Genomic DNA, 25,291 nt, shown 5'->3' with positions numbered 1-25,291 from the left:
CTGGGGATGGTGGCAGTAAGAAGGAGGGTTCTGATCTTGTGTGTGTGGCTCCTTTTGGCTTTCTTTTCTGACAAGAATATTGATGGGTTTTTTATCATCTGAACTAAACAGTCCCAGCAAATATGAGAGACATAAATGTCTTTGCATATGTCTCAAGCAAAGGATTTCCAGATGGTCTGATTATATTGACACAATAAGGGTCCTGGCCTAAAATCAATCCACCTATAAGATTATCACACGTCTGTGGGATTTTTGCTTGACTGTACTAAATGCTTGCAAAGTTCTCTGATCAATAACTCTTAGATTTTAAAGTATTGATGAAATTATTTCACAGAGAACATCCGATTTGCTGTAACAATATTTTGTTTTCCCAAGCTCACCACACCACTTTTTGTGATTCTAGTTGCTATAAAGGAGCTGGCACCTGAAGAGAGTGGCTGGCCGCACTCTCTCAACCCCCCTGACATGCGTCAGCTGCCGCTCCACAGATGGGACTATTCATACCCCAGGTTTCATGCCTAAAAGGTTTTTCAGCACCGTGACAGGTGTATGCAACACCCCAGGCCAAGGAGCAACAGGGCGCTTCCAGCACTGCTATCTGTATGGCCAGCACGTGCCTTGCTGTCAGTTACAGCAACTGGGTCAGCTAGCAAGCTTTGCTTTTTAAGAGGAGGAATGGGGTACAAAAATAATAAAAATAATGAGGTGGAGGCAGGGGGAGAATAAGCCTGCCTGCAATAAAACCTGTTTGTCAAGTGGGAATAACATTCACACTGTATGTGTACTCCTATCCCTGTTAAAAAGTGATGTAGGGTCACAGAGCTCTGGAGACTTTTATTTTCTTTTCTCTTTTTTTCATGCTTTCTTTTCTCTTTTTCTCTCCTCTCCTCTCCTCTCCCCTCCTCTCCCCTCCTCTCCTCTCCTCTCCCCTCCCTCCCCCTCCCCCTACTCCCTCTCCTCTCCCTTTTCCCCGAAGGAACACGCTTGTTCCCGAGCCCTGCCCGGGCGCTCCCGAGCGGGGGGCGCACTCCCCGCCGTGCGGGGGCGCCCCGCCGCCGCCGCCGCCGCCGCCGCCCTCGCCGCCGCGCCGCGCCTCTTCTCCGGGCATTACGGTAGGAGGGCCGCGCCGCGCCTCTTCCACCTGCCAGCGGGCTTTAAAGTTGCAGCCGGCCGGGACGCGCGATGACTGGGATCGCGGTGCCCGCGGCGGGCGGGCGGGCGGGCGGCCAGGCAGCCGGCAGCTGCCGGGGCGCATCGCGGTCCCGCAGCCGGAGCGCGCCCCTCCTTGGCTTCGGGGGAGTTTTTCTCCGTCGCCCCCGCCTGCCTGCTTTTGTCTTTCCACCCGGTGGCAAAGGAGGGCCGGGGAAGGGCGGGGGGGGGGGGGGGGGGGCGCTGGTTCGCCCAGCAAATCCCCATGTCTGCGGCGGGTCACCTGCGCGGCTCGGCCGCCGGCCCCGGCGCTGCCGCGGATTACCGCGCCTCCGCGGCCCTGCAGCGGCCGGGCGGCCGCGGGTAGTGCCGGCGCTGCAGCCGCGGGCCCCTCCGGGGCAAGCCATGGAGCCCGGCGCCCCGCTAGACCTCCGCGACGTCGAGCAAAAGCTGGGGCGCAAAGTGCCCGAGAGCCTGGCGCGGCCGTTGCGCGGGGAGGAGCTCCCGGGACGCCCCGCCGCCGCGCCTGCCCGCGGCTCCGCCGCGGCCCCCGGCCCCCGCCGCCGCCGCGCCGCCGCCCTGGCCAGGCTGGAGACGAAACTTCACCTCCTGAGGCAGGAGATGGTGAGTAGCCGGGCGCCGGCCGAAGGGCCCTGAGGCAGCGCTTGGGGCGTTTGCAGCCCTCCCGTACCGCCGCCTCCCTCCTGGCGGCACCGGCCCTCCGTGGGCAGCGCTCCCGGCAGGGTCGGCCGTGGACGGGGACGGCTTTCCCCTCGCCCTGCGAGCCGGCTCCGCCGCAGGACGGTGGTGCTGCCCGCCCCCGGGCGCAGCCGCCGCCTCGCATCCCTCCGGTCCGGCCACGCCGCGACCGCCGCGGGCCGGTGCCGCCGGGGCGGCAGCGGGGAGGCTGCAACCTCTGCTGCTGCTGCCCAGGTGAGGAGGAGGTTGTTCGGCTGAACGGCGTGGCGGGCGTGTAACTTGTCGGCTCTTTTTCTCGCAGAGTGGCAGTTCGCCAGTGACTCGCTGTTGGCTTCTGTTCCTCTGTCAGCTTGTTAAAAGTACTGCAAGCTGGTGTATCAATAAACAGAATAATGCACTAATCTCTCTCTGTCGTAAAGATGTTTTCTGCATCGCACCTGTTTCCTGCTGATGACTAATACCTAAAGAGACACTGGATGTTTTCAGGCTGAAAATTTGGCCTGGTAGTCACTGACTCAATTTCTGGACATTGGTCTTCAGAGAGGTTTTTCTGCCAGTGGTCTGTGATGGGACTGTGCTGTATTTAGCTCAGAACTTCTAACTTGTTTACTATCTTAATGCAGGTGCTTGTCCTGCTTTGTATGTCGCTATCTCAATAAATTTATTTTTGATGATGCCGTAAAACTGGCTTCATTTTTTTTAAGGCAAACCAAAAAAACACTCTTTGCAAGCAACTAGTGAACTCTCAGCAGATAGGATTCTGACGATGCAGAGTACTTCAGATACACAAGCATAGTTGGCTTCCATCTTTGTTAGGGTGTAATTGTTATGTGAGGTCCCAAAAGACTCTTTTTGGTAGCAGTTCTTTCCATAGCTCTTGCCACTAAGCTTATTTGAATTTGATCTTGTTGGGATGAGGATTTTGCTGGCAATGTGTTGAGATGACTTTATGCAACTATCCTGGAACTCAGCCATTTACAGCAAACAAGGCAATCTCATCCTATGTGAAGAAGTATAATGCCATACCATCAGTCCCTGTGCAACCTTACATATATATAAGCAAAAGCTGGGTGGGTTTGTAAGAGTTTTTAAAGAATAAGCTTGCTAGGGGAAAAGGGAAATCAAGAATGGGTATTCTGAGAGTTAATAGCCAAGATGATGACCTTAATCTTGAGAGTTAATTTATAAATGACACTTGCTATTGCATGGCTTCATATGGTTTAAGAGATCCTCACAAATCAAACTATCAATGTATTTTAGTGTAATGATCACTGTGAATTTCAGTTTTAACACTAAGTTCCACATTATCAGCATATCTCATGTTTATTTTTGAAGTTTAAGCTTGCACAAGGGTTGTAGAGTGACCTGCACGTAGCTTATAATATAAAACTGTTAGGGATGTCAGACTGCAACGGAAACAAATAAGGTAGCCAGAGTTCTTGGCATGACTGCCTAGACATGTCATGACAGTTAGGCCTATTAAGGGGGGGAAAAAGGAGTGACTTGCCCTCATCACCTTTTTCTTTCGAGTTGGTCTCTTCACCTACTTTACACTTAAAAGTTTCATGTCACAATCTTCAATTTGCCTCTTCTTCCTCCCCGCCTTCAGCATGAACGTCTTTTAGTCCCAACATCCTTGACCTCTCCTGCTCTTTGTCACTTCAATGACTGACTGACTTTCACATCTGAACTCATTGCTCATGCTACGTAGGGGGAGTTCTGTTACACACCCCTTCCCATTTGACTTCTAATCTGTGTATGGCCATTAAACCACCAATATAATGACTGTAAAAGCTGAAGTATTGGTACTCTGTCTATATCTTTTTCATGCTCTCTGCAGTCTTCTGTAATCCAGAGCATGAAAGTGAACTATCTTCCTGGGGTTTTCCTCTACTCTCTTTAGCGACTTAAGGATTTTCCTCTATCCTTAAGGTTTCTTCGGGTTCTTAATCTGTCACTTTCCACTCTGCATTGTGACAATGTACAGATCTGATCTATTTTAGAACAATATCAAGTAAAAATCACACTGCTGCTTTCTGTGTTTTGTCCTCTTTTTTTTCTGCACATCATTCCTAAAACAGCCAAAATGTCTATCTAGCTTCTTATTTCACACCTCTTTGTAACATATTATTCTTTGGCTTTGCTGCAAGGCCTAAGAGGCCTTGAACATGTAGAAAAGTAGTTTATAGCTGGTGCAGTAGTAAACAGATGCAAAAAATGGAAAAGATTAGAACTTTAGAAAACCAAGTGTCATCCATCAAGCTATCTTTTTCTAGTTGCGCTATGATGGCAGCTTCTGCAGCCCACTCACTGGACTTTGGATAGACACCTCTGTGCTTTTTTTGCTTGCTTGCTTGCTTCAGACTTGAGACAAACTTTTTGTAAGCGTTTACAAAACAAGGTTATTCAGGCTCTTCTTTTCTAGTCACATATAAAAAACATGACAGTGGTTACTGTGCTGACATCTTGACCTTTGATGCTGAGCACTACTCATCTTCTTGTATTCTTGTTTCTGTTAATGAAGATATTTTGGACAGATGTGGCTATTTTCTGTTTGTTTTTTTTTAAACTTGGCTTTATACAAATTGTGCAATTATGCAGCTCAACTTATGTCCTTTGCCACAGCTATTGTTTGTCACAATGACTGTGCCTGTGCTGACAAATATCAGCTAAATCTGACAAACAAAGCGATTTTATAGATACTGCTCTAGTATGTTTTGGCTTATCATTGCATTTAAACTATGGTGATCCCAAAGCTCTTGACTGTGCTAAGGATGTACTTTACTGTTAACTAAGTTTTCTCGTCGCTTTCCAACTCATAGCTACTATAAAATACCCCTGTGTTCTTCCAACATCCTATTGTTTGGCCCCTGACAGTAAAGAACAAGGGAAGCATACCTGAACCTGTTTGTAATGCTTGGCAGTAGACACCAAGCCTTAGCTCAGGCAGCATATAATCCTTCCAGTGACCAGAGTAAATTCAAACATACAGGAGTGGAGGTACGTGGAAGTTTTTGTTCATTTAAAACTAGAGGGCCGTCTCCTTTCCTGTCAATGCACACTTTGTCCTTCCAAAGAAATTAATCTTCAGTTCTTCTATCCATCTTGTATATGAGAAGCTAGTGCTTATCTTGCTTCAGAACAAAGTAGCTTCTGAGGAAGAGAGAGAGGGTGGAAGCTTTGAGAACTCTCTCTCATTGAGTTGCAATGTCCTTGGGCTGGAAGAGCATGAATGAAATGGTGGAAGTGATTACCTCTCCTATGTCATCTGCTGCAGGGGAAAGTTAAGAGATAAGCATATTATCGTGTCAATATTTGACTTGGAAATGCTGGTTTTGACTGTGAGTTAAAGCACCTGACAGATCAGTGGTGTGTGTGGCAACTGCACATCTGCTGACTAAAGGCCTTGAGGCTTGCATCTTGCTTCTTCACATCCTTTTGCTGTTCCCAGTGTGTGGTTCTTTTCCCCTCAAGCCTGATTTTGCTGTTCATCACTGGAATCACACGCAAAGCACCACAGAGTATCTTTCTTGAAATATGGACCTGCTTGGCCAGGCCTCCTTCCCCTTCTTTACCTTCAGTTTTCCCTACCAAGGCCATGATGGAGACTGTGTTGGATCCTGAAAACCTTTGAGGCATAAGGCCATCAAGTAACAGGAGAAGCAAGATGTAATTGCCAGTGTGGATAAAAACGCTGTGCTCTGGTCAGCCTAGGACATGATGAGTACCTCCTCCTAGCTAATATGCTCTTGATTCAGTATGAAATTTGTCATAATGTTAACGTTAAACTCTTTCCTCCTGTGGTATTTTAGGTGGAATCTTCCATTGGGGGATTAATAATAACCCTTTATTAGCTGCAGCCCTATTTCTGGTGTATCATGCTCCTGAGCTCACCATTCAATACATAGGACTTCAACAGCTACACACTGCAGTAACTAATCAGTGAGGTTTGAAGCAGCCCGAAATTATACTGCTTCAAAAGCCTCATTTCTCCTTCACAAGTTCTGGGGTTACTCAAAGGGAGATTTTCCTTAACACCTGAAGGAAAAGAGTGTGGGTTGTTTTTCTTTTCGTTCAAAAGTTTCCCAAATCAACTCTTTATTGCCTCTTTGAAAGCTAAAAAAGTTAAAACAGAGTATAGTCTGCATTACGTGCAATAAAAAAATTAGCATGCGTTGCATAAAAATATTTCAGGCAGAAAAGGTAAACTGTGTCTTGGAAGTGAGGGGTGAATGGCAGCACTGGGACTTTTAGATGAGATTCCTTCCAGTGAACACTGTTGAGGATCAAATATTGTTAACGTGTCTGAAGGCCAAATGGGTATTCTAAGTGCAGCAGTTTTTAGGGTGAAGGATAAAGAAATGGAAACAATCGTATTGCCAAGAAGCTGAGCGTGTTAGATTTAGGCTAAAGCTATTTGAGATAGAGGCATATTCCTATGCTCTCTCATTAGTTGAGTTTTCTCCCCCTTTGCTCTCCTAGTTCTATTTTAGTATAACTATTTTTAAAAGCCTAATTAGCATGGAGCCCTGACAAAATGAAGCGAAAGTAAAAGTACTTTTTAGTGATTGGAATTAAGGCAAATATGATCATTACGATGCCAGTCATTCTCTTATTCTTTTCTTTTTTTTTTTTTTTTAAACATATCCTTAGCATGTAAATGAATGTGCATGTTGGAGGGCAGAGCTGTTGTAACTCTATTTTACCAGCTCTCAAGAGTTTGAACAACTTCAGATTTGCTTAGATTTATTAGATCCACAGTTGTGGGGGGTCTGCCTTTATTAGTTTCTTTAAAGGACCTTTTTAAAAAAGTCAACAACTGTGACTTGAAACATCTCTTTAACACATGCTGTAGGTACAGGCTGCTACATTCACTGTTTGTATGATAACATCAATTGACTTAATTGAAGCCAAGATCTGGTTCAATGTGTCTAGTCAGCAGTGCAAAGCTGTGTATCAGATGCTGGTTTTCTATTAGATTAATTGGAATTTTTGCTTAAAAACTTGATTGAAGATAAAATCTTAAATAGAAAATTACTAGTGGCTAAGCCTCAAGCCTGTGTAGGAGAGTTTGATTAACCTTGGTTTCTTAGTGAGCAGTTATTCAGTGGATCCCTAAAGTGAGGCTCTTGTTAGAAGTAGGAAGAAGGCATACAGAAATAGAAATGAACTTATTTCCACAAGTCCTCCTGAAGTTCACTGGAAAAGCTGGTAGTCTTGGATCTTGCTAACGAGTTCTCTCCTTCATACCCTCCGATTTGCATGATGTGGTAGAGGAGTTTGTAGTTTTTACAAATAATGCAGATTGGGCAGTGATATCAGGATACTCAAGTTAAAAGGGATTTGTAGATTGATCCGTAGGGAAAATGATTAAATCTAGCACGAAAAAATTGCAGCCTAATTATAGTACTAGAACTTTGCCAAGTTTTCCATCTTTTCAGACCATCTTTGGAAGGACGAGGTGAGCAAGGTTATTTAAATTGATGCATATTTAAACATATCTTTTGACTGGCAAATCTCACCCAGTGCCTGGCAAAAGGATTTGAATTGTGGAACATCTCCATGATGCACTCAGTCAGTGCTTATGGCCGTTCTCATTCAGCTATAGCAGCCACTGAAGGGTTTAAGTCCCCAGGAAGTACACATGAATATGTGCTTACATGATTAGCTACTGCCTGACCAAGAGTCTGTGAAACATTGCTGATACCTTACCTAGCAGCATCAGTGTGAAATACTTCAGTACAAGTGCTTCTGTCTCGTGTATGGATTTTCACAGCAGTGTCAGGGATACTTCACTCGAGACTTCGACTTAGACTGCCCATGTACAGTGAGACTTTTGCCAGCCCTTTTTTCAAAGAACATATACTATCATTTCATGATGTTTCTTTGCTGATTACTTTGTTTCAAGGGTAGAGGAAGCATTTTGGCTTTGAAGTTCCTTTTTAAAGTCTGATTGCTGACAATTTGTAATGAAAAGACATGAAGACTAAACCCCTTCTGCACAGAGCTCTACAGTTTAAGTGACTTATAAGAGCTTTTAGCAAATAGATTACAAACTTTCTGATGAAATCAGCAGAACAGCATGATTTTCATAGAATAGCCCGGGCTGGAAAGGACCTCAAAAGATCATCTGGTTAAACCTTTCATGGGAAAGGGAGCCTGGATGAGATTATCGAGCACTCTGTCCAATCACATCTTGAAAACCTCCAGCGACGGGGACTCCACCACGTCCCTGGGGAGGTTGTTGTAGTGATTGATTGTCCTCACTGTAAAAAAATTATTTCTTATATCAAGATGAAACCTCTCCTGGTGCAACTTGCACCTGTTGCCCTTTGTTTTCTGCATGTGGCTCCTTGTAAAGGGAGAGCCTCCATCCTCTTTGTAGCAGCCCTTTAAGTACTGGAATACTGTGATGAGGTCCCCCCCGAGACTTCTCCAGGGAGAAAAGACCGAACTCCTTCAGTCTTTCCTCAGAAGGCAGGTTATCCAGCCCTTTGATCATCATAGTTTTGTGTGGATACTTAGTTTTCTGTGGATACTTACAGCTAAGAATAATTAAGAAGTACCTTTTGTGTGTGAGCGGGAAAAACTTGAAAGGCACAATACTAAATACATATAATGAGCAGAGGTGATGGCCAACAAGTACATTTCTACTCTTCGATATTTTTTTTTTTCCTAAGAGTAAATAGTTAAAGAAAAAGAATACATTTTCAATTCATTTTTTAAAGGTTACAAGATCCTTTGTCCGTTCTCTGCCTTCAAGCTCAAAACCTAGTAAACTTTCCGTAGTGGACGTGTTTATTTCCTATGTGTTTCATTTCTGTCCATGTCCTGGAAGAGAGGCTGGATGCTGGAATCTGGAGCAAATGAGGATGAAGTTGCAGGAGTAAAAAGACAGAAGATCTGAGCTGTTGAAAAGCAATTGGAGTTTAATTAAATTGAGTGCAATTTCTCTCTTGGATTTTCACCTGCGTTTATAACCATGGAAGTTGAGCATCTTGCATGTAAGCAGTTCCAAAAGATGGTTCTCAGATTACTGTTTGCAAAGATGAAGAGCTCTGAACAGAAAATTATGGACAATCTCATAATACAAGGGAAACTTTTTTGTTACGAAGGCAGACTTGTAGCCTTTGTTTCCCAGCCCTCACTCTCATAAGTGGGACTGCTAGTTATAAGCATTTACCCATGGTGGATTTTTTGCCTTCATGCCAATTGTTCTCTGTGTTGAATTTTGGCTTCAACCACCCACTTATCCTTACTGGTGTGGAATGGGACCTTGTATCTAGTAGGGCAACTGGAGCCTGAGATGGCATCAGCGTATCATTTAGTTTCTTAATTTGAGAAGTCTGTAACTATTTGGATAGCAATGCTAAGGGCACCTCGGATCAGAAGATCTGTCTCCTACACAGTCTGTAATCTTCTGTATAGATATTTTTAAATTCTTACTGAAACACCGGTAACAGGCAGTGCTTGAAACTTTAGCATGGTTTTTGTGAATGCAAACCTTCTGTACTGGAGATACATAGGAAAGTGATGACTTTACAAGCTGTGATGACTCACAAGTAGCTTGACCAAATACTGCTCTAAAATAACTGCAACAAAAATGGCTTTTTGCAGGCTTGTCAGAAAGCTATTACATTATTTACAATGCTGAAGAAGCTCTTAATTGCGGCTGTTAAAAGCAACTAAAGAAGGAGGCAGGAGAAACTTGAATTTGGACTGATGTGTAAGGGTGTCCATCAACACAGCAATTCTGAAGAGCAAGATTACCCACTTTTAGCCAATTAGTCTACCAAATGCTTGGGGGGAGCGGGGGGGGGGGGGGGGGGGGGGGGGGGGGGGGGGGGGGGGGGGGGGCGGGGGACGCCAAACCAAAAAAACCCAAACCAAACTCTGTAAGACTTTCATATGTCTGGTTTTCTTGTTAGGAAAGTCTGGATGTATTTTGGTCACTTAAGCTGTTCTGTCTTGCTGTCCTGTGGCCTCGTACATACTGTAGTTGTTTTCAAGCACAGTTTTGAAGTATCATCCTTGTCATTGGATAACTTCAGTTAATGCCAAAAGGGAATCATAGTACTAAGAATTTTAAACCAGTGAATCTTGGTCTTTTCAGCCACCTAAGAAAAACATTAACATTTTTGTGGCAGACGGGATAAGTTGTTCAAGGACTAAAAATGGATTGGAAAGAGAACTGGATAGGAGTGACTGCTACAGAGTTTGAGGAAGAGGTTGAAATATTTGTTCTGAAATATATGGCTGAAATAAAAGCCAAGGAGGAGATTAATAATTAAAATAATGATGTTTCTTTAATGTAGAACATAAAACATTCCTGCACATCTGTACTTTGCAGTTAAGGATATGATGGTGAGGGGCTCTTCCTTCATCAGCTGAATAGCTACAAACCAGATCTAGCTGGGAAACCTTCTGTGCCTGCACTCACCATAGTAATGCTGATTATAAAGTAGTAAGCCTTGCCCCAAGGGTAAGTTGCTTTCTGAGCTTGATTTTACTCTGTACCATGATGCACAGAGCCATGTGAGTATACAAATGGCCTTGATATCCCTAGAGCCCAGTATGCTCTTATTTTGAGTCTATACAAGCTGTAGCTGTGCTAGGAGTAAAACCTAGAATGACAGAGACAATATTTTTTTTTATGCATCCATTGAAACAATTGCATTGCAATCCACATGGTATTGCTATTTGTTTTCCTGTAGTAGATAGGTGTCTGACTAGGATACTTAATTCACTAGTTGTTTAATTCACAGCTATGTAGTGGCTTCTGTCAAATTAGAACATCGCTAAGCATTGTGCCTGCAACATGTCTAGACTCTGTTTTGTAAAGTAACCAGTATTGGAGGATGTGGTTTGGAGAAAGATTTTAACTATACTTGTTGAAGTAATCTTCCTTCTTTTTCACAGCTTTTAACATGCTTTCTCTTTGTCATCAGTCATTTACAGCTTAGGTGTCACTGGTTGTCTTTCCATGTATGTCTTTGTCTGTAGTGAGAGCTGGGTTGTGTCCAAAGTGACCAGTGGGCCCAGTAGGTACATCCTGAGATGTTCTCTTCAACGAGTTTTGAAAAGCTGTTCAGCCACATACCTGAGCAGTTTGCAAGCTCCAAGAGATGCTTGACTGTGTTGCGGAACTGTTCATGATAACCAACTGGAAGGAACTCTAGTCTGGAGGGTGACCAAAATAAGTGACCAAAATACATCCAGAGGGTCTGTAAGCCACCTTGTATTACAGCTTTGAAAGGTATAAACAACACAACTCAAGTTTTTTTCAAATCTAGAAGCATATTCGGATGGTCAGTTATTTCAGAAATATCCTGTGCTGTGTTCCAGCAGTGAGTCCCTCTGGCTGCCTACCTGCAGATGAGCATGTGGACTAAAATGTGTCTGAGGATTCCCCCCTCGAAGTTGCTCCAAAGGAGGTTTCCCTCCTGCCATAAAAGGAGATGAGGAGACGACACTAGAGAGTGTATATATATGTCACATGTTAAAGTTAGCTACTCTGTTTTGTCAGAATATGCAACCTCACCCAGAGCTTCCATAAACATGGAGGAGAGCAATACTGTCACAGCTATGCGACCCTGCTCTCAGCAATCTAGTCCTTCTCCTCCCTCCCCACCAACCTGGCATTTCTTAATACTTAGTTTTGTCAAGGGAATGGTATGGCATATTTGTTAATTAACAGGAAACACAAACTAGCTAAGCTGCTAGAAGTTATCTGAATGTTTCATGTGCCATGCTGTAAAATAAACTCATCACAATACTGCATGGCCCTGCTGGGTGCAATGCCAGGTGAAGTGAAAGCATTTAGTGCCTGTAAAGCAATGCTAAATTGCTATTTAGCTACTGGGAGTTTCAGATTTTATAAACACTTTACTGGCTTAATTTGTAATTTTGTTCACTGTTGTTAGATACCAGCTGCATTCACGACTAAAATGCTTCCAGAAGGAGAGTCATTTTACTGCATTGCTGCTTTGGCCATGAAACGTACCTCCCTCTAGATAAAGAAGGAAGCACATGTCCAAGAATTGTAATGTAACAAACGTGTTGTTTCCAAGCTCCCATGTTTTTACCCCAAGGTAGAAACAAAGGTAGAACAGCTTTGTTGCTTTGCATTTTTCTATTATTTTTTTCTGTCTTCCTACAGAATTTCCACTGGTTTAAAGAAATGTTCTATTTGAAATGGTTGCACTGCTTTTTGTAACTCAGATATGTGCTTATGAGACATAGCAAACATTGGACACAACTCTCTTAATATTAAGTGTTTGCTGAAAAGATTTTTTAATTTACAAAGCTTCAGATTCTGACCTTGACCCTTCCAATAATTATAAATGACTAGGAAAAACAGTCCTGACAGCAAGGAGGAAACTGTGAACCATTTCTATCTAAGCAGAAATAGGATCTGCAGTGGTTTGCCACCTCTTCAGAAAACTGGTGAATGTCTAGCGTCTTTCCTGGGATGAGACTAACATGTAAGTTTGGAAGGGTGCCTGGAGAAGGCCTGTTCCAGCCACATCGCAGGCCTGAATTTGTTCGCTGTTTGGCTGCTAATACAGACCATTTTTGCTGTTGGGCAAAGCCAAACGATGTGTATTCAGAACAAAGTACCTGATGATAAAACAGTGGCAATGTAGTGTTTTTACGGAGTTTGGTACTGAAGAATCCTTTCCATGGGCAGGAAGGTTTTCTGACTAACAGAATTTGGATGGGTCTGCACAAAAACTTCAAGAAGTCATCCAAGGAGACATTGTAAACTCTGACTTTAGACTATTGTTCTAGTCTTCTCAAAACTATACAGTTATGAGAGGAACGAACATGAAGCCAGAGCAGTAATTTTTAGAGGACTTTCCCTGATCTATGACTGCAAGTGCATTTTGCCTTCCCAGGGCCACTTCATCCACTGTAACCGTTAATGGGCTATCCATATGTCGTGGGAGAATTGTGCCATACACTGAAATATTTTAGTGTCAAGTGGTGGCCTGTGGCAGGTTCCTCGTGTTACAGGGTTTGTATGAGAAAACTGTAAATCCTGCAACAGTAGAGGAGAAAGCCTCTTTGCAAGAGAAGAGCAGCACTACTAGCATGCCAAAGCAACAGTAATTTTTTTCAACTTCAAATGCCCATCGAATTTACATGCTCCTTTGTTAGAGCCTAGCACTAGTTGCTGTGACTGGAGCAATGGAGTGGAGGCACAGTTGCTGTTTTCCCCATAGGCAGACAAGGTACCTCACAGGGACCACCAGTTCATGTAGCTGATTATGCATTCACTAGTGCAGAGCAGCAGTCCTCCCATTTCAGAGGAAAAAGAAATGCAACCCAAACAACAATATGATGTTTAAGCTTTTGTCATTTCTCTCCTTAATTTTTATTAATTTGTACTCTGTTGAATTTTAATGACAGAATTACTTCAGAAGAGCCCTAACCAGCCCTTTTCAAATACAACCGTACTTGTCTAGTCCAACTCTATTGTGTTCCAGATTTCCTTGTCTAGTTCTCTCACTTCCCAGGTCACTCCTGATTATTTGCAAAGGCCATATTTGTCATTTCCTAGCCATCTGGTGCAAGTCTTGCACCTTATTTCTGCTGCCCAACTAGCTTAGTCGCTAGCTTAGTAGCTACCTCTCCTCAGTAGAAGGAGAAATGGGAAATGTAACCAATGACCTTGCTTCCTTCCCACTCTACTCATACCTCTGGTAACTGCATTGATAGTTATGATTAATATTCTTTGCTGAACTAGGATCAAGCCACACTGCCCCAGTAGTCTGCTATGTAGAAATCTTTGCTAAGAGCAAGTTTAAGTATAAAAAGAGCAATATGACATGAGCTAGAGTGATGTAGGAGAAGCTGAGGTCTGCACCACATGGTGTGGATGATGGTTATTGGTCAGAGGAGGGATCAAATAACAGGGAAAGTCTGGTACCTAGAGTGCCTGTTTTTGCCCTGAAGTTTACTAGTTCATGACTGATTACTGCTGCTACCTTCTCATGAGATGTCCTTGGCTAGAAGCATAGGATTTCTGTTTATTTAATTTTTAATATATGCTTTCACTTTATTGCCTGGATAATCATGCCTTGTGACCTCCAGAACAGATTACTGCAGTGTGTTCTGTAGGTGCCAAAGGGGCTCTTGGCTTTTTGAGCCAAAAGTGTTCAAAAGCTGCAGCTAGTATAGCCTGTAGCAGCCTGCTTGGCTAGTTGTGTTGGCCAAATTCAGTGTTTCAGCTTGCTAAAAATGGTTCTAGCCTCTTGTTTGCGTCTAGCTTTTTAACCTGGAGATCCCAGATGCAGGTTGGCTGCTAGCTGTTTGATACCTTCTTAGTGGGTGAGAATGAACTCAAGTAGTTAGCTATTTATAGATATCTGGAAGTTTGGAAGGGTATTTTTGGTCGAAAGACTCAAAATAGACAACTTTGCTTCATTTATCCGAAAGATCTCAAATTTACTAGTACATTCAGATGGGCACAAAGCCTGTGTATGAACCATATTTTAGCAGGATGGTGATTACACCAATGGGGAAATTTGGATGAAGTTTATGATTTAAAAGAAAAAATACGGCTGAATCTGAAAGACATGCAACTTCAAATAGTGCACAGATTAAACTAAAGGAAAAAAAACCCAAACCTTATTTGATAAGATGTTGACTCATTTTTATTCAATAAGTTTGACAAGATTTAGCACTGAAAAATGATGTTCATATCTTTTTCATAGGGAAAAAAAAACAGTGATCAGTGTATCACTTTCTAAATCTATTAAAGCAGTTCTAAGAGCACATGTGATCATTTATAATTACAAGGCTGTCTTGAAGTTCCTTTTTATTCTTATTCAGATAAACCATCAGTAAATAGGACGGGAGTTTGCCGTTAGTAAAGATTTGGTTGTTAGATTAAAAATATGCTTTTAACAGGACCTACCCCATCTCCACGGCCACAGAATTATTACAAACAGAATCCCATTTTGGATTCTGGGGAGATTCAGACAGAGATTTGAATTTTTTTTTAATCTTATGTGTCTCTCCAGTGGTATTGCGAAAGCAGACTTGAATTTCAAGAAAGTTCAGATTTGTCTCCAGTAGTAATATTGTCATGTCTCAGTTCTGACTTAATGAAACAAGTTGGGTTTTTTTCCTTGATTTTTTTTTCCTTTTAAAAATAATAATGAAGTGAGGATCACTGTTGTCTTGGTAAAAGCAATATTTTCAAACTGTAGATATACCTGTAAGCAAACCCCATGATCTTCTTTCACTTTTATTTTAGTTCTATGCTTTTGAGCATACTTACGCAGTGCCAGTATTAATAACTAATTCATTTTAAAAGGATGAGCAGGCCTGGAGTGCTCATTAACCAAACCTAATTCAGAAATGAACAGATATTTTATCCAGTTTTTGCACTGTATTTTTAAAAGCATGTTTTGGTCAAGAAAGGCATAAATAAAGCAGAGAGTGAAATCCAATGAAAAAAAATCTAGACATGCTGTTGAGCCCCAGTGCTGTCTCATGTTGGTGGGGAAGACACATACAGTCCTGTGCTGTGGCTGTTGTCCAGAACACATTATAATGATGCTGTGATCGTCCATCTGTTGTAACACTTTCTGACACCCACAGCCGATCGTTACTGCTGCATATTGACCTGAATGTTTGCAGTGGTATTGTCTCGTCTGTTAACATATGTGGGTCCATAGTATGGATTTTTCTGGGCATTTTCACCTCTGTCATAGTAGATACACTTCTAAGGTCAGATGCTGCTTTTATGACAGCAGTATGGGAAATTTGGAAACATTCTGTAAAAACTTCCTGTAGTATTAGAAGCTTTTTGCTCTTCTCAAATCCCTACATTTCCGCACTGCTCCCTTTCATGTTCATTCAACTAAGCTTTAAAATAATCAGGACCTTCTTTTTATATTCATTCATCCTTCTGAGGCTGGATGTTTCTGTCTCAGAATTCTGTGGTGCTTCCGTATTTAAAGCTGATTTAGCATTTATTTTATTTGGGCAGGAGGTGATGAAATAGGGACTTCACTAACTAACCTTTATTTTTTTCCTACTACTTGCTCTCTAATGTATAGCATGTTTCTCTCTGATAATCATCGTCATATCTACTTAGCAGGTATTTAAATTGTTTCTTCATTTTCACAGTAAAATAAAAAGATGGCCAAAAAATGAAAACAAACAAACAAAAGAAGATTTTCCTCCTTAGAATTTTGTGTTACACTTAAGCATACAAGATAGATACCTCAAACGGTATAATGTTAAAAAAAAAATAAAAATTGTACCCTACTGAGTGAGTGATTCATCCAAATCATTGAGATTTTACTAGGTATTAATCCAAATGGTAGGCTGCCCACAGATACTCCACAGAAAAGGATCATGCACATTTCAGGGAGGTGGAAAAAGGCCTTGAGATCCACTTTTTTTATTACAGAGATAATGTAATTAAACAGTTGCACAACTTGATGGTATGTATTTTCCTGTCAAGTCTGAAGGGGGTCAATTAGTATGTATAAAATTAAAATATTAAAATAGGTTGTTGTAAAAGAAATGTAAATTACCAATACTGTAATATCCTATACCAGATGATAACCATACTAGCATAATATTTTGTGCATATATTTGCAAGAAATGTCCTTGAAACCTGTTCGTTAAACTATTTACACTCATTGCTTACTGAGCTAACTTGCTCCCTCATGAAGTTGCTCTGCCTCCTGATTATTCTGGTGGTGGCTCAGATCTGACCTGCCCACTTCCTTGCTTTAGCTACTGGGTGTTTGGTAAGCTCTGCTTACAGAAGGAGAATCCTCTTCTGGCTGATGTCAAATCACATTGTCTCTCTTTCTCCTTCCTAGTTAAAAAACACTGTTCACACAGCTATGTTATGTTGCTGCCAAATTTTACAGAAGGACCTGTAGAAATATTTATCGTAAGCATTTGGTGCAGGATTGCACTGGAACTGCAGCAGGTTGAAACAAGATCATGACTAGGCTAGAGCTTGTTTTTAAACTAGCCAGGCCAAGGGCGCAGACAGAAACTGAAGACTTAACGACTACTCACTTTCTGAACAGCTGGGACTTCAGTGATTGTAATGAATGCTGCCTAAAAATCTACTGTGAGGATTTTAACAATTTTGGAGTCTTCAAGAGAAAGAAGAGTATAAATGATCTGTTTTGCAAAAGAAGGCAAAAATTAAGCGATCAAGACTGCTTCTGTAACCTGCCACAATGTTTTTATTGTGACTCATTATGGAAGTATAGCTGAGAAGGGTCAATGTAACTCAATTTGCAGAAATAAAGTAGATCAGCAAACTGCAACTACAAATCAACGATGGCTCACATAAATTTAGGTTTTGTATATGTAGCTTTTGTATGTGCTCCCTCATTGTGTGAAGATTACCACAAGCCTAAAAAACATGAGGAAAGAAATGGGAAAATGTTCCAGCAATACTTCATAACACAAGTCCATACTGAAAGAAACCAGACGCACAAAAAGCTGTTGATCTACATCTATCACTGTTGACTGAAATTTAATTTACCTAAATCAGTGTGAGGTAAATCACAGTGAGACACACATGGCATAATGATGAAACTGGAGCGCCTACCTCGACTCACTGACAGTCTCATCTCTGCCAGACTTTGGTCACCACCTCCGTTGTTTATGCATATGAAGAAATTGAAGAAATGAGAGAGCTCACATACACTGTCAGGTTGATTGAGTTAGCTTGAATTATTGTAGTGCCTGAGTTAATCCGAGCTAGTTTGACTTTGTAGTGGAGTGGATGTAGAACATTCCCACAAGCAGTTACAGTTCCACCTGTGTGTAGATGATCCCTTCCAGCTAAGGATAGTAAACCTGTGTTCTTAACGCTCTGTCACATAAATGCTCCCTGGCTTTTTGACAAGCGATGCTGAAGATTGTGTTCAAATTCAGAAGTCAGTCTAGGCATTCTGCTTTTTCATCTTGATCGTGAAATATCATTGCCCAAAGTGGCTTAATTATATGAAGAAGCCAATGCAAACATCCTGAATCAGTGGGACAATTTTGACATAGGCAAGAGGTTTGAAGTCATGCACATGCATATGTACTAATTAAAGTAGGACAGAGCTCATGCACAGCCTATTAATCATCCTGTGTGTTTAAGGAGCAGATATTTGTCCCTTATCTGTCATTTGTGGTTTTATTTTAGACATGTTAAATGGAAAAAAAAATAATTTATTTTACTCACTGGTGTTGAGAAACTATTGTAATATTCTGAGCTTGCTAACCTTCAAGTGGCATGCTTCATGCTTTATGGTGGTTGCTTAATAAACAAAGCCTGTGTGTGTGACCACACTCGTCCCTGTTGTAAATGTGTTAGCTCAGTGACTCCAATTAAATAATGCTTGCATTCACATATTCTGAATTTTGGACTTTGAATAGGTTGCTTATGGTCTTTTTAGCTTGCTATGTATATTCTCTCACAGAATTGGTTGATGAGGTTTTATTGATGAGTTTTATATCCTTTTATATCTGCTTACTAAATTTGTATCTTCATAAGACTTAAATAATTCGACATTGCCAACCAATGTTTATTTTATTTTTCTCACTCTCACCTTTCTCCTTGGGAATTAATTTTCTGAGTTACTTTAAAAATTGTTACTCAGTATTTGTAATAGCAAAAGTCACACCAGGAGAAAGTGGAATAAGGTTAGCTTTTGTGAAACAAGAGACTTCTCAGAATTCAAAACAAATTATTATTTGGACACTGATTGTTAGATTTTTTTGTTGTTGTTACATCTCAAATGAATTCATGGAGTTCGTTATTCCATGGAAAACTGAGGTAATCTGCCTTTAAAAAAAGAAAGGGGAGGTAGGCATAGCTGGGTAACCATGAAGCTGTTTATCCTGAGTGACGCAGAAAATAGAAGAAATTGAATGCGAAAGTGGAAAGCTGTCTCTGACAAACCCTAGAAAAAGGAAAACAACAGTAGCATTAATACACCTAAACTAGTGGTCATGCACACATGTTTGGCATGGAAGGATTCTACTGGTTTGAAATTCTGCTTGTAAAATGGGCGATAGAGATAGGTATGGCAGTGTTTAACAACAGATGGAATTGGCTCCAGTGCCCATTTCATCTAACCTCTTCACATGCTAATTCTCTTCTGCAAGACTGCTCACGCGCTGAACCTCTGAGCGGCTTTCAGTGGGGCACCGTATTTTGCTAGTTTCCATCCAACTTTCATTTATTGTGGAATATCAGTCCAAAATTATACTGCTTTAAAAACACAGATTCCATAGTAGCCAACCCTAGATCAGTGTTTGAGTCCTGCTTGAGATCCTGTGCAGAGCAGAGCTTCTGAGCTGAGTGACTCCTTGAATCCATTAACTTGTAAGTTTAAGATTTTGTGTCTTGTAGTGACTTATTTCATGGTGCTCTGGCTAAAAGATTTGTCTTGAAATAAATACCTGGTTACTCCAGCTCACTCATTGCCTTTCCTTTTACTAGTGGGCTCTTTACAGCACACGACATAAAGGTGTTGACGAAAAATCTTTTAAATAAACCTAGGAGTCTCTTTTCCTCAGACCACATTTTATGGTTACCATTAATATCCCTGCAGACTTCCTGTAGTTAAAAGAAGCAGCAGCAGCAGCATGTGACCCCAGGAATATAAAAGAAAGTAATCTGCAGAAAGGAACTAAAGTTGCAGACAGCTTTGATAGATTAAAAGGATATATTGAACAGAATTTTTAACTTTGTTATTTTTGGAGGGGAAGGGGACCCACTGTGTTTGGAGCTGACTGGAAGCTGTGTGCAGAACATGCTGCAGGAAAACACAAGTCCATTCTGCCCATAGTCTGAGTGCAAGTGCGACTGATCCAAAAGCAAAGTGACCAGGCTCGGGACAGCTAATGCACTGTTTTGGGTGACTGCCAGGAAGCGATAGTTCTCTTTGTTAACAGCCCTAGTAATTAAAAGTTTTATTCTAAAACCAATAACCTAGTCAATTCCTTTTTTAAAAATACTGTATATATAAAAATAACATGAATATTTGTATATATCTCTGTATACATATATGTACACAGATGTCTATATGTTTTGTATATATATAAATTCTCTTGAATAAATTATGACAATGTTGCACATGTTATTATGGAAGACCATAAGCAAGGCTAGTTGTGTAAGGAAGAAATATCTTGTTAGAACAACCAGTATGAGAGGGAGGGAGGCACAGACAGGTGTTTAGGCCAGTTATCCCTTCCAGACTGAAGATCTGGTTGTGTCTGAATGCTAATCTGTTCTGTCCACCTATGCTACCAGGCTGCGTTAGTTGAAAGATGCTCACTGTCACTTTAATTTTATTATTTTCTCTTGCCATGACTAGGTGTTAAATGTTAAACATTTATGATCCTTCCTGGGGATCTGCACTGTTGTGATTATACAAACTAAGCAAAAAGATATAAAAGCTAGCCTGTAAGAAGAATTTCTTTTTTGCTCTCTTGTCACAATTCATTTCCTCTGTACACCACAAGTTTGTGCTGAGGACTGATACATACTCACACACACACCTTCCCTATGGTCGTGCTGTGCTCAACCTTTAACTCAAAGACCAGCTGTAGAAACTGTTCTGAAATACCTATATTAGCTATGATACACTCTGTTTAGATTATTTCTGAAATGCACCTGTTACTCTGTATAACAAACGGAGCTGTCAAACATGATGAGATTTTATTGTGTTTAGTCCCTTTAATTGAACCATCTTGGAACTGACTTGTTTAGTCCAACAGTTAGATGGGTTGCAGCTACATAACTGAGTACGAACTAATGTGATTGTGTCTGGGCTAAAGCAGATAAGAGGCAAGAAATGTCCTAGTGACATTTTTGTGTTGTCAAGCAGATGATGAAGTAAACCATATTAAAGAAAGATGATACTTGGTGGACCACTTTTTAATGTTTGCTTTAGGAAAAGCACACTCTTGATATGGGAGACTTGGGACGACATGGCAGCTTGAAGGAGGAGGACTCAAGTACGCAGGAATGCAAAGAATTACTCCCAGTAAGACTGTTCAACAGAAATGCTGAAGCTGTGGGTGTATTTAGAGCAAAAAATGATTTCCTGTGAACCGAATCTGAAATATATGAGATGTCTACTTTATCTAAAAGGGACTGTTTCATTAGAGGCATATTTGTGCTAGCTCTGTTAAACATTTCCTTAATCAACCTTTTGGGAAATTTGCTGTCTCCAAGCATGCTTATATTCAGCAAGTTGCTGAAGTCTGTAGTTGCATTTGAGAAGTCAGGTAATTTACTGCTTTCATGACAGCCTAGTTGCTGAGCAAATGGTTTATAGTGATTTATGGGTAGGAGTAGAGGAACTGGCTTGAGCAGCAGGGCTACAAAATGGTCAGTCTGTTTTCAGAACCTCACATCTGAAACAATGATAGATGGGCAGTATTGTTAAAACTGTGAATGGTGAAGCTATGTTAAATCCTGCGATATTGGATTGAGGAGAATTCAGAAGTCATTCAGGGGACTAGGTAAGGAGACTGGGAATACATATGAGAGTTGCATAGGCCGTCTGTTACTAGCAAAGCTTGAAATATCTTTGTGTTGGGTTGACCCTGGCCAGTAACTGAGCACCCACCAGCTGCTCACTCACTTCCCTCTCCCCCTCCAGTGGGATGGGGGAGAGAATTGGAAGAACAAAAGTGAGAAAAACTCATGGGTTGTAATAAAGACACTTTAATAAGTGAAGGAAGGAAAGAAAAAAAAACAAGTGATGCAAAGTCAGTTACTCACCATCTCCCACCAGTAGACCGATGCCCAGCCAGTCCCCAAGCAACGGCTACATTGGAAAGACCAAACCCACGGGTTTTATTGCTGAGCACATTATATGGCAGGGAATATCCCTTCGGTCAGTTCTGGTCAACTGTCCCAGCTCTCCAAACATCTTTCCCAGCCCCAGCCTACTGGCTGAGAGTGCAGAGTGAAAAACAGAAAAGGCCTTGATGCTGTGCAACCACTGTTCAGCAACAGCTGAAACACTGGTATGCTATCAATACTGTTTTAGTCACAGATATAGAACACAGCACCGTACTGGCTGCTATGAAGTATCCCAGCCAGAGCCAGTACAATCTTCTGCAGTATCTAACAGAATAAAAATACATTGAAATAACTTATTGAACAACTGGACCAGGTGAGTGTAATTTAGGATGTTGAGAAGATGGCATTTGAGTATGGAAAGAACCATGCCCAGGTTGTACTCTTGGCAAAACAAGATACAGTCTTTGCTTCCTGAGAGTACTGATTCCATTCCAGTCCATTGTGGATGAACAATACAGGTGCTATATTTCTGTATAATAGTTGTGGACCTGGAGAATAGCACAAAATGTCTGTTGTCTGGCATAACAGATCTTGCTTGTTTTCTTCCTTATTTCTCAGTTGAGTGAAGACGTTCAAATTTTCGATATACTGTATCGTCTTTTTTGAATTAATAACCTGAAAGTTAAGATGTTAGTGCCCTATGGAAGAAAAGCTTGTAATATATGTCTATATATCAGACATTATGGCACACGTATTTTTGTAGAGAAGTACACTCAAATTATATACAAGGGAAAGTATTTTCCAAATGCATGTATTAAAGCAGTGACATATCTGCATGTAGTATGCTTGATTAGGATAATTAAAGGATGTGAGAACGTGATAAAATATGACACAAATTACATGCAAGACATGGTATCCCTGTGAGTTAATATGAAATGACTGGTGTCTTTTTTCCAGTGGTTTTAAGCATGCATGCCCTATGTTGGCACTATGGCAAAAGTTCATCTAGGCAGAGGTCTTACTGTGGAAGTCATGAGACTGGAAGTGTGTCTGTTGTGATGTCAAACATTTAGTAGTGCTGAGGTGCTGTTGGAAAAGGCTGGAGAGTTGATTAGGTCACAAACTAGCATTATCTTCTCACAGGGTGGATGGAAGTAGCTTCTGGCTCTCCACACTTGATGTTGTGGTCAAACCTGGAATCATCTTCAGTTTGTCAGACTACCTTTTCAGTATTTTTACTTGTTTCATGTGATGAATAGGAGGTCACACAGATTTTGTGTGCCATCGCTTGTGATGTTTCAGATGAAAGAAGCAACAACTAAAACCCTTAGGCCTCACCTCTATGTGTCATCTCATTGTGGAAATTGGAGTAAAACAGTGGCTTATATAGTTTGTCTGTTAAGGAAAACGAAGTCAGTTAACTTAAATATATGTGAAATGTAGCACTGTAATATTCCACTGTGCTTTACCATTAACACTTCTGTGTGTATGCATCAACCACCACAACTAAGTTGGAAAGTAGGACTTTGTGCTTCATGTCTATTTTTTGTTAAGTTATTTTTTGCAAATTGTTGCTCTTTATGCTAATCTGTAATAAGTGGTTGACTGTGAACTTATCACCTTCATCTAATATGGGTTTAAATTATTTGAAATTTACAGTTTCAATAAGTTCAATATTTCAACTCTCAGACTTTTATACAGCAGCTTGCAACATAAACTCAAGTGTAGTGTGAATAAAAGTTAAAAGTCCACAAGCCTTTTTCCAAATGATGCACATCTGAAAATTTTAGGTTACCCAAGTAGCCATAATAAGGATAATCTGGGGTGAATGCTTAGCTGCCTGGATCTGCTAAGTAACTTAGAGTAATTGTAAATGGAAATGGGTTTGTGTCTTGCTTCTCTGAATAATGAAAAGCTATCCCTAAGAGCTGCCATAGCAGCTGAGTTTCTCATCTAAATAGCATTGTAGTAGTGTGTGTACAAGTCTTGTCATTGCCTAGCATTCATGTTAAGGGACTACTTATGTAGCCTGATCAGGTTCCCACGTGAACTTCATTGAAAGTATTAGTATAGCAATACTTTTACCTTTTTTTTTTTTTACTAATTACTTAAATAGATTTGTCCTAGGTGTGAAAAGTGGATTTTTCGTGTGTGTTTTTTTAACCCATTCATTGCCTCCAGCGTGCTATTTAGAGTTTGATTGTGAAGAAAATGAGTAATTTTTTTAATCACTTTTGCCTTGTAGGTTAATCTCCGAGCCACTGATGTGAAGCTTATGCGCCAGCTACTCATCATCAATGAAAGTATTGAATCAATCAAGTGGATGATTGAGGAGAAGGCCATTGCCAGCAGAGGTAGCAGTCTGAGTGGCAGCCTGTGCAGCTTGCTGGAAAGTCAGGAGACATCCATCCACGGCAGCTGTAACAGTTTACACGACTGTAGTGATGGACTGGATGGAATATCAGTGGGGAGTTATTTGGACACCTTAGTGGATGATGTCCCTGGTCACCAGACCCCTTCAGATATGGACCAGTTCAGTGATTCTTCTATTATGGAGGACTCACAGCCTCTGCATAAGCATCCCAAAATTGATTCTGATGAGTACTACTGTTTTGGTTAAGAAAAACAAGTTCCAGTGGGACACAAATGCACTTGTACTTATCCTTTTTCTTTGCTGCTATTTTATTTCATGTGCAAACCCCCCAAACTTCTCTTGGAAGGGAAACATAATATGATACTTTGATTCCACTTCATAATTTTTCTGTTGCTTCTAATACATTTTCTCCTTGGTGGGCTGGGGTTTCCTCCTCACCTTTTCTTTTTCTTAATTTATTGTTGCAATTTTTCTTTTTTTGTTTTAATTTTTTTACAGTGCTGTATTTACAGGTCTTTAAAAGTGGTGAAGGAAAAGCTTTATCTTTAGAATGAGATATCAGGGAACGAGAACAACAGTTTTGTATTTGTTGGCAATAAAATATCTTCTGATAAATATATGCTGTGGTAAATTTTCTTGACTACCAGGTTTAGCCTTTCCAAAGACACTGTTCTTATTGAGCCTTAAATCTGAATCTTGAAAATACCTCTACAAAATAACTTTCCTTTTATAAGCAATGATATTTGATTCTGTTAAGCTGTCTTCACTTGGAATATAAAGTATCCTAAACTTTTCTGTGTAGGGTTTCTTTCTTCTTGAATGTTCTCATCCTTCTTGTCTAATTATGATTTTAAATTCTGGGCTTCATTGGTGTCTTGCAGTGATGCATTCCAATACTGGAAGCTCTGCATAAGAGTATATTTCGGTTTTGTGCTTCATACCTTTCATTTTCATTGAACGTGCTGTTTTATAGGCACAGTCTGTAAAAAATTTTTTCTGTAAAAAAAATGAAAGAGGCATCCCACATTAAAAATATCCAAATCTAATAGTTTGGATACTGAGCCAAAATTCCTCAGCAGAGTTATTTTTAAAATGTAATTTAAAGTCTTGACAATTTTTACCTTGAAATTTTGAGGGACTTCGAGGGTACCGCTTTTTTACAGGAGGCAACATCCTAGAAGGCATGTCCTGTTTTGCTTTTGTATGAACTCATCCTTAACAAGTTTACTTTATTTTTACTAAATATTATTACTAAAAAAAAGTGTTGC

General features: G+C 40.9%; 1 protein-coding gene across 1 annotated transcript; it reads left to right on the top strand.

Annotated features, from left to right (window-relative positions):
* The first annotated feature begins 1,548 nt into the window (after positions 1–1,548).
* Positions 1,549–24,626, top strand: LURAP1L (leucine rich adaptor protein 1 like). The gene is made up of 2 exons (XM_050913493.1): positions 1,549–1,773; positions 23,895–24,626. Exons 1-2 carry the CDS (start codon positions 1,555–1,557, stop codon positions 24,267–24,269), a joined length of 594 nt encoding a protein of 197 aa, XP_050769450.1. The 5' UTR covers positions 1,549–1,554; the 3' UTR covers positions 24,270–24,626.
* The last annotated feature ends 665 nt before the right edge of the window (positions 24,627–25,291 follow it).

Source organism: Gymnogyps californianus, chromosome Z (genome assembly GCF_018139145.2).
Source record: "Gymnogyps californianus isolate 813 chromosome Z, ASM1813914v2, whole genome shotgun sequence".
Classification (NCBI taxonomy): Eukaryota; Metazoa; Chordata; class Aves; order Accipitriformes; family Cathartidae; genus Gymnogyps; species Gymnogyps californianus.
Note: the sequence above shows the minus strand (reverse complement) of the source record. Positions and strands in the feature narration are given on the sequence as shown.

Excerpts from the sequence above, each read along its gene's own strand:
- LURAP1L (XM_050913493.1), top strand. The coding sequence starts at position 1,555 with ATGGAGCCCGGCGCCCCGCTAGACCTCCGCGACGTCGAGCAAAAGCTG. Across the intron at positions 1,774-23,894 it reads ACCTCCTGAGGCAGGAGATG|GTTAATCTCCGAGCCACTGA; the intron begins GTGAGTAGCCGG and ends TTTGCCTTGTAG.